The sequence below is a fragment of the Pelophylax lessonae genome (genome assembly GCF_965119305.1).
Source record: "Pelophylax lessonae genome assembly, chromosome: 4".
NCBI lineage: Eukaryota > Metazoa > Chordata > Amphibia > Anura > Ranidae > Pelophylax > Pelophylax lessonae.
In genome coordinates, this window is record NC_138771.1 from 347241876 (window position 1) to 347251836 (window position 9961).

General features: G+C 48.8%; 1 protein-coding gene across 1 annotated transcript; it reads left to right on the forward strand.

Moving 5' to 3' along the window:
• Positions 1–8096: 8096 nt before the first annotated feature.
• LOC309552650 (uncharacterized protein) lies at positions 8097–9434 on the forward strand (the record flags this gene model as incomplete). The annotated part of the gene is made up of 3 exons (XM_082253585.1): positions 8097–8343; positions 8947–9081; positions 9160–9434. The coding sequence occupies 3 exons, from the start codon at positions 8097–8099 to the stop codon at positions 9432–9434; spliced, it is 657 nt and encodes a 218-aa protein (XP_082109711.1).
• Positions 9435–9961: the final 527 nt, after the last annotated feature.

Sequence of the window (9961 nt, forward strand, 5' to 3'; positions counted from 1 at the left end):
TGACCCTCTCCTCTCCATGTCTGACCCTCTCCTCTCCATGTCTGACTCTCTCCTCTCCATGTCTGACCCTCTCCTCTCCATGTCTGACCCTCTCTTCTCCATGTCTGACCCTCTCCTCTCCATGTCTGACCCTCTCTTCTCCATGTCTGACCCTCTCCTCTCCATGTCTGACTCTCTCCTCTCCATGTCTGACCCTCTCCTCTCCATGTCTGACTCTCTCCTCTCCATGTCTGACCCTTTCCTCTCCATGTCTGACCCTTTCCTCTCCATGTCTGACCCTTTCCTCTCCATGTCTGACCCTTTCCTCTCCATGTCTGACCCTCTCCTCTCCATGTCTGACCCTTTCCTCTCCATGTCTGACCCTTTCCTCTCCATGTCTGACCCTTTCCTCTCCATGTCTGACCCTCTCCTCTCCATGTCTGACTCTCTCCTCTCCATGTCTGACTCTCTCCTCTCCATGTCTGACCCTCTCCTCTCCATGTCTGACCCTCTCCTCTCCATGTCTGACCCTCTCCTCTCCATGTCTGACCCTCTCTTCTCCATGTCTGACCCTCTCCTCTCCATGTCTGACCCTCTCTTCTCCATGTCTGACCCTCTCCTCTCCATGTCTGACTCTCTCCTCTCCATGTCTGACCCTCTCCTCTCCATGTCTGACTCTCTCCTCTCCATGTCTGACCCTTTCCTCTCCATGTCTGACCCTTTCCTCTCCATGTCTGACCCTTTCCTCTCCATGTCTGACCCTTTCCTCTCCATGTCTGACCCTCTCCTCTCCATGTCTGACCCTTTCCTCTCCATGTCTGACCCTCTCCTCTCCATGTCTGACCCTCTCCTCTCCATGTCTGACCCTCTCCTCTCCATGTCTGACTCTCTCCTCTCCATGTCTGACCCTCTCCTCTCCATGTCTGACCCTCTCCTCTCCATGTCTGACCCTTTCCTCTCCATGTCTGACCCTTTCCTCTCCATGTCTGACCCTCTCCTCTCCATGTCTGACCCTCTCCTCTCCATGTCTGACCCTTTCCTCTCCATGTCTGACCCTCTCCTCTCCATGTCTGACTCTCTCCTCTCCATGTCTGACCCTTTCCTCTCCATGTCTGACCCTCTCCTCTCCATGTCTGACCCTCTCCTCTCCATGTCTGACCCTTTCCTCTCCATGTCTGACCCTCTCCTCTCCATGTCTGACTCTCTCCTCTCCATGTCTGACCCTCTCTTCTCCATGTCTGTCCCTTTCCTCTCCATGTCTGACCCTCTCCTCTCCATGTCTGACCCTCTCCTCTCCATGTCTGACCCTCTCCTCTCCATGTCTGACCCTCTCCTCTCCATGTCTGACCCTCTCTTCTCCATGTCTGACCATCTCCTCTCCATGTCTGTCCCTTTCCTCTCCATGTCTGACCCTCTCTTCTCCATGTCTGACCCTCTCCTCTCCATGTCTGACCCTCTCCTCTCCATGTCTGACCCTCTCCTCTCCATGTCTGACCCTCTCTTCTCCATGTCTGACCCTTTCCTCTCCATGTCTGACCCTCTCCTCTCCATGTCTGACCCTCTCCTCTCCATGTCTGACCCTCTCCTCTCCATGTCTGACCCTCTCCTCTCCATGTCTGACCCTTTCCTCTCCATGTCTGACCCTTTCCTCTCCATGTCTGACCCTTTCCTCTCCATGTCTGACCCTCTCCTCTCCATGTCTGACCCTCTCCTCTCCATGTCTGACCCTCTCCTCTCCATGTCTGACCCTTTCCTCTCCATGTCTGACCCTCTCCTCTCCATGTCTGACCCTCTCCTCTCCATGTCTGACCCTCTCCTCTCCATGTCTGACTCTCTCCTCTCCATGTCTGACCCTCTCCTCTCCATGTCTGACCCTCTCCTCTCCATGTCTGACCCTTTCCTCTCCATGTCTGACCCTCTCTTCTCCATGTCTGACCCTCTCTTCTCCATGTCTGACCCTTTCCTCTCCATGTCTGACCCTTTCCTCTCCATGTCTGACCCTTTCCTCTCCATGTCTGACCCTCTCTTCTCCATGTCTGACCCTCTCCTCTCCATGTCTGACCCTCTCCTCTCCATGTCTGACCCTCTCCTCTCCATGTCTGTCCCTTTCCTCTCCATGTCTGACCCTCTCTTCTCCATGTCTGACCCTCTCCTCTCCATGTCTGACCCTCTCCTCTCCATGTCTGACCCTCTCCTCTCCATGTCTGACCCTCTCTTCTCCATGTCTGACCCTTTCCTCTCCATGTCTGACCCTCTCCTCTCCATGTCTGACCCTCTCCTCTCCATGTCTGACCCTCTCCTCTCCATGTCTGACCCTCTCCTCTCCATGTCTGACCCTTTCCTCTCCATGTCTGACCCTTTCCTCTCCATGTCTGACCCTTTCCTCTCCATGTCTGACCCTCTCCTCTCCATGTCTGACCCTCTCCTCTCCATGTCTGACCCTTTCCTCTCCATGTCTGACCCTTTCCTCTCCAGTTCTGACCCTCTCCTCTCCATGTCTGACCCTTTCCTCTCCATGTCTGACCCTCTCCTCTCCATGTCTGACCCTCTCCTCTCCATGACTGACCCTCTCCTCTCCATGTCTGACTCTCTCCTCTCCATGTCTGACCCTCTCCTCTCCATGTCTGACCCTCTCCTCTCCATGTCTGACCCTTTCCTCTCCATGTCTGACCCTTTCCTCTCCATGTCTGACCCTCTCCTCTCCATGTCTGACCCTTTCCTCTCCATGTCTGACCCTCTCCTCTCCATGTCTGACCCTCTCCTCTCCATGTCTGACCCTTTCCTCTCCATGTCTGACCCTCTCCTCTCCATGTCTGACTCTCTTCTCTCCATGTCTGACCCTCTCTTCTCCATGTCTGTCCCTTTCCTCTCCATGTCTGACTCTCTCCTCTCCATGTCTGACCCTCTCCTCTCCATGTCTGACCCTCTCCTCTCCATGTCTGACTCTCTCCTCTCCATGTCTGACCCTCTCTTCTCCATGTCTGACCCTCTCCTCTCCATGTCTGACCCTCTCCTCTCCATGTCTGACCCTCTCCTCTCCATGTCTGACCCTCTCTTCTCCATGTCTGACCCTTTCCTCTCCATGTCTGACCCTCTCCTCTCCATGTCTGACCCTCTCCTCTCCATGTCTGACCCTCTCCTCTCCATGTCTGACCCTTTCCTCTCCATGTCTGACCCTTTCCTCTCCATGTCTGACCCTCTCCTCTCCATGTCTGACCCTTTCCTCTCCATGTCTGACCCTCTCCTCTCCATGTCTGACCCTCTCCTCTCCATGTCTGACCCTCTCCTCTCCATGTCTGACCCTTTCCTCTCCATGTCTGACCCTCTCCTCTCCATGTCTGACCCTTTCCTCTCCATGTCTGACCCTTTCCTCTCCATGTCTGACCCTTTCCTCTCCATGTCTGACCCTCTCCTCTCCATGTCTGACCCTTTCCTCTCCATGTCTGACCCTTTCCTCTCCATGTCTGACCCTTTCCTCTCCATGTCTGACCCTTTCCTCTCCATGTCTGACCCTCTCCTCTCCATGTCTGACCCTCTCCTCTCCATGTCTGACCCTTTCCTCTCCATGTCTGACCCTTTCCTCTCCATGTCTGACCCTCTCCTCTCCATGTCTGACCCTTTCCTCTCCATGTCTGACCCTTTCCTCTCCATGTCTGACCCTTTCCTCTCCATGTCTTACCCTTTCCTCTCCATGTCTGACCCTTTCCTCTCCATGTCTGACCCTTTCCTCTCCATGTCTGACCCTCTCCTCTCCATGTCTGACCCTCTCCTCTCCATGTCTGACTCTCTCCTCTCCATGTCTGACTCTCTCCTCTCCATGTCTGACCCTCTCCTCTCCATGTCTGACCCTTTCCTCTCCATGTCTGACCCTCTCCTCTCCATGTCTGACCCTCTCCTCTCCATGTCTGACCCTTTCCTCTCCATGTCTGACCCTTTCCTCTCCATGTCTGACCCTCTCCTCTCCATGTCTGACCCTCTCCTCTCCATGTCTGACTCTCTCCTCTCCATGTCTGACCCTCTCCTCTCCATGTCTGACCCTCTCCTCTCCATGTCTGACCCTCTCCTCTCCATGTCTGACTCTCTCCTCTCCATGTCTGACCCTCTCCTCTCCATGTCTGACCCTCTCCTCTCCATGTCTGACCCTTTCCTCTCCATGTCTGACCCTTTCCTCTCCATGTCTGACCCTCTCCTCTCCATGTCTGACCCTTTCCTCTCCATGTCTGACCCTCTCCTCTCCATGTCTGACCCTTTCCTCTCCATGTCTGACCCTCTCCTCTCCATGTCTGACCCTTTCCTCTCCATGTCTGACCCTCTCCTCTCCATGTCTGACTCTCTCCTCTCCATGTCTGACCCTCTCTTCTCCATGTCTGTCCCTTTCCTCTCCATGTCTGACCCTCTCCTCTCCATGTCTGACCCTCTCCTCTCCATGTCTGACCCTCTCCTCTCCATGTCTGACTCTCTCCTCTCCATGTCTGACCCTCTCTTCTCCATGTCTGACCCTCTCCTCTCCATGTCTGACCCTCTCCTCTCCATGTCTGACCCTCTCCTCTCCATGTCTGACCCTCTCTTCTCCATGTCTGACCCTTTCCTCTCCATGTCTGACCCTCTCCTCTCCATGTCTGACCCTCTCCTCTCCATGTCTGACCCTCTCCTCTCCATGTCTGACCCTTTCCTCTCCATGTCTGACCCTTTCCTCTCCATGTCTGACCCTCTCCTCTCCATGTCTGACCCTCTCCTCTCCATGTCTGACCCTTTCCTCTCCATGTCTGACCCTCTCCTCTCCATGTCTGACCCTCTCCTCTCCATGTCTGACCCTTTCCTCTCCATGTCTGACCCTCTCCTCTCCATGTCTGACTCTCTCCTCTCCATGTCTGACTCTCTCCTCTCCATGTCTGACCCTCTCCTCTCCATGTCTGACCCTCTCCTCTCCATGTCTGACTCTCTCCTCTCCATGTCTGACCCTCTCTTCTCCATGTCTGACCCTCTCCTCTCCATGTCTGACCCTCTCCTCTCCATGTCTGACCCTCTCCTCTCCATGTCTGACCCTCTCTTCTCCATGTCTGACCCTCTCCTCTCCATGTCTGACCCTCTCCTCCCGTCTCCTCTCCTCTCCATGTCTGACCCTCTCCTCCCTTCTCCTCTCCTCTCCATGTCTGACCCTCTCCTCTCCTCTCCTCTCCATGTCTGACCCTCTCCTCCCTTCTCCTCTCCGTGTCTGACCCTCTCCTCTCCTCTCCGTGTCTGACCCTCTCCTCTCTGTGTCTGACCCTCTCCTCTCCTCTCCATATCTGACCCCCTGTACTCCTCTCCATACCACCCCTTGACTGAGGGGGGCATTGGGTGGAGCTTGGGCGTTACTTTTAAATGTGGGAGGAGCTTGGGTGGGACTTCCTTTAAAATGTGGGCGGGGTTATCAAATTTACCTTCGGGCTGAAGCCCCTGGTCTTTTTCCCACCTAGCAACGCCCCTGCTCGCAACTTACACTTCTAGTACGTTTTAGGTTCTTTAGTTCCTGAGATCCACTAGGGTCAGTTTTCAAAATATGTATTTTCATTAGTGTGTGATGCTTGGTAATTTTACCATCAATAATTATGTTTTTAGTTCACCAAGTGGCATATTTATAAAGCATTAAATGTGGCAGTCGCCAAACTTTCACTGCAGGAGTAACTTCCTGCTGCATGGTGTTTAAACGTTTTACTTGAGGGATCAATTGAATTTACTGCACATATGCTATATTACAGAACATTTTGACTGTAATTTGTATGTAAAAGTTAATTGAGAAGAATTATCACATTGCTTTGTTCAAGTAACAACTAACATCTGGCTGCAATTTATTGTGTGAAAAAATAATGATTGCACACCTATTTATGTATTAGAAGTAAATGTTTTGATGAGGAATTAACATAAGATAAAATAATTGAAAAAACAAAACACAGCTAAAATATCTCATACAAAGGAGTTTTTGGGCACATTTATCAACACCATTGAAAGTATAGAGGTTGTTTCAGATTCAGTACATTCCTACAGGATATAACATACACTATATTACCAAAAGTATTGGGACGCCTGCCTTTACACGCACATGAAATAATGATCTCCCAGTCTTAATCCGTATTGTTTAATATTGAGTTGGCCCACTCTTTGCAGCTATAACAGCTGCAACTCTTCTGGGAAGGCTGCCCACAAGGTTCAGGAGTGTGTCTATGGGAATGTTTGACCAATCTTCCAGAAGCACATTTGTGAGGTCAGGCACTGATGTTGGAGAAGAAGGCCTAGCTCGCAGACTCCGCTCTAATTCATCCCAAAGGTGTTCTATATTGGGTTAAGGTCAGGACTCTGTGCAGACCAGTCAAGTTCCTCCACCCCAAACTTGCTTATCAATGTCTTTATGAACCTTGCTTTGTCTACTGGTGCAGGATGATTAAACAGAATCTGAGCCTAGCCACTGTATATACTGCATGCATATGCCACAGTCCTTGTATCTACCTAACTATTTTGCCACAAGTGAGAGTCTCACAGACACACATAAACCTCAGGATGAAGGATCATTGTAAAAAAAATTGACATTTTCAATTACGTATGCTTTTCTGCAAACAAAAAGATAGCAGTTTGTCTGAAAGAGCTTGAATTAAAGAAGAAAGTCAATGATAACAGCAGCTGTTGAGGCAATAAAAACTTTGTTCAGAAAAAGAGAGAGAGAGAGAGGGAGGGAGGGAAAAAGGTAAGAGAGAGATGGGGAGAGAGAGAGAAATGGGGGCTAGAGAGGGATAGGGAGAGAAAAAGGGAAGAAAAAAAGGGGAGAAAAGGAGAGAGAAACTGAAAAAAGAAGAGGAGAGAGAGAGAAGGGAGGATATATAGAGAGGCAGGAGAGAGAACGGGGAGAGAGAAGGAAAGGGGGAGAGGAGTGAGTGTGTGAGAGAGAGGGCAGAAGGGGGAAGAGAGAGAGGAGGAGAGAGGGGCAGGAGAGAGAATAGGTGAGAAAGAAGGGGGAAAGGGGGTGTGAGGAGAGAAAAGGCAGAGGGAGAGGGGAGGAAGAAGAAAGAGAGGAGGGAGAGAGGGGGAGCGAAACCGTGGGGATTGTTACAGAATGCTTATTCATCATTTATACCCTCCCCCCCAGGGTCCATACTGTTCTACCAAAACTTATGTAGTGGCAGCAAGCACCCAGGATCTAGAGCTGTGAGCTCTATTTCAAATGTGTCACCAAGTGGCCACACAACTGCAGGCACAGTGTTGTCATGCATTGCATGCTAGAGGTTGCAGTGTGAGTGAACACAGGAGATGAGATAGGAGGTGGGGAAAATGGTGCCTGGAGACTTCTTGGCATTGGGAAAGAGTTACAAAGACACACTGCACTGGCAGTGACAGCAAGCCACCATATTTTCATGGACAGTTTCTCCAGTCTGTGGACTTTTAAGGACAGTAAAAATTAGGGAGTTTTTTTTAAAAACTGTTACACTGTTACATAGGCAGCAAATAATGTAGTATAATGGGTCTGTCATATAAATCAATAAGAAAACACTAATACAACTGATTATTTGCAATTAAAAAGCAGTGAATGCTTAAAGCTGAATTCTGGACAGCTGTAAAAAAAATAAATAAATAAATAACTAAGGGTGTGCCCCCTTACCCCAAGTATTTATATGCAGTACCATCTAGTTTGCTACTAGTGCTAGTGCAGGCAAATTTATGTTATGACTCATGGTTAACTATTGCCTCGTTTCCACTGAGCGGAACGGTTCGGATCGGTTCGGTACGGTACGCTATTTTTGGTGTTTCCATTATGAAAGTGGCCCATACAACCGAACCAAACCGCACCATTCGTGGTCCTCCTTCAGATGTAGGGCCATAGGAAATGGTACGGTACGGTTAGGGCGGAGCTACTGGTGTCACACGATACATTCCACTGATTGGTGGACAGGAAAACGTCACTGCTGTCGTCAAACGGAAGCGCAGCTCAGTCCAGATATAGGAGAAGGATGCCTGCAAATAACAGCAGGGTCTGGTCAACTCAGGAACTATCCACTTTCCTTACTATAATTGCGGACAGTGTTATTCAGAGTGAGCTTGATGGATCAGTGAGGAATGAAAAGGTGTATAAAGATATTTCCCAGCGGATGGCAGCCGAGGGATTTGAACGGACGTCGGGTCAGTGTAGGGCAAAGCTTAAGAAGCTTAAAGGCCAATATAAAAAAATTAAGGATGCCAACAGCTGTAGTGGAAACAGTCGAAGTACTTGGAAGTGGTACGATGCCATGGACGCCATTTACGGGCATAGGCCAGCAAACCAAGGCAGGGAAGGAGGTCTGGACTCTGCATCTTCATCTGCATCTGCACTTCTCGAATCCATGATAGATCCTGTTGGTAAGTTTTATTTTTTTTCCTGCTTGGCATTGGCTTTCCCTATGCTAACCATTTAAAAAAAATAACTGCACAAAACCATTAACTCTGCACCAAAAATGTAATTGTATTTGTGCAGTGGACTGAAAGAAAATGGTAGGGAGTAGCGCTGCACTGTTTTGTATAATTAATGAAAAATGCGTGACTGGTGTTTTGCTTAATTAGTATGGGCTTGATAATATCAATGGGGGCTGAATATGCATAAAAATACTATTAAAGGCTATCATGCATGATTTCAAGCAGCCACAGTGCACTTTAACCAAGTAAAGTTAATCTCAGAATGGATAGGGAAATGTACTGTCTGTATAAACCAGCCCCTATTTTTGAGAAAAAAGACAACTGTAGAAAAGATAATGGAGATTTCTGATGCTCTCATTGTACCTTAGCCTTTAAACTGATATAGTTCCATTATTTTTTATTTAAATACCTGGACAGAAGAGTATAGGCATCTCATTTTTTTACCCACTCTGCATCCCATTGTTTACTACCTGATGATAACTGCCATAAGATAGTACACTGTGTCTTCTTCTCGTTTGTGTATAAAACCCTTGATATGTGCATTTTCAGATACTGTGGATGGACTCTCCAATGATACCTCTAACTTTTCAGACGATGGTCCATCGACATCTTTCAGCAGCACCAGTACGATTGTGTCAACACCAAGCCTACCACAGAGTACGCCAAATGCACCACGTCACACAGGTAAGACATTATGATCAGAGTGAAAGTTATAATTGTGCATTTTCTTAAATCAATATTCTGGTATTTTGTATATTCCAGGTGAAAGGAGACGGTTGCAGCTGGATCTGCGCACAGTTATTGATGATATGAGGGCAGTAGAGGAAAGACAACAGGAAAGGATGGAGACCCTTTCTGAGCGGTGGTTTCAGGCACTGCGTCAGGATGCCCAGGAAGCTATGCGCCAGGAGGCTGAGATTGCCCGGCAGCAGATGGAGCAGTTGTCTACCTTCAACCAGGCCTTCCTTGGTGTCCTAGGGCAGCTTGTTCAAGTGCTGGGAGCCAGTCGTGATCCCAGGCCACCGCCAAGGCAATAGTGCCTGTCAGCCAGCACAGGACCTGTACCCTTTGTTTTTTGGTAATTTTTCAGTTTTGTTTTGTAAAAATGTTTTATTTTTTTGAATTCTTACTTGTAAGAAAATATAGAAAGAATATTTTTGTTGCTGAATAAAAGAGATTTTATAAGAGACTTTGGGTGTGTCTGATTCATTAATGTAAAACTTTATTAAAACTTTAAAACAATCATGGTAAAAAATTAGGTGTTGAGGTGACGCATCAGAGCCTGACGTATTTCATTGCACTCATCTTCAATATCCTGTGCTATTACCCTTACTGGCTCTTCTGCAGACGTATTCCAATCCTGGTGGAAGTCTTCTCCATGACTTTCACAAAGATTGTGAAGAGCACAGCAAGTAAGCACCATGGATTTGACAAGTTGAATGTCACTGTCATTCCACTTCATAAGACACCGCCACCTACCTTTAAGTCTTCCAAAAGCATTTTCAACTACGACCCGTGCCCCGGATGTTTTCTTGTTGTAGGTTTGTTGTTCTGGTGTCAGGCG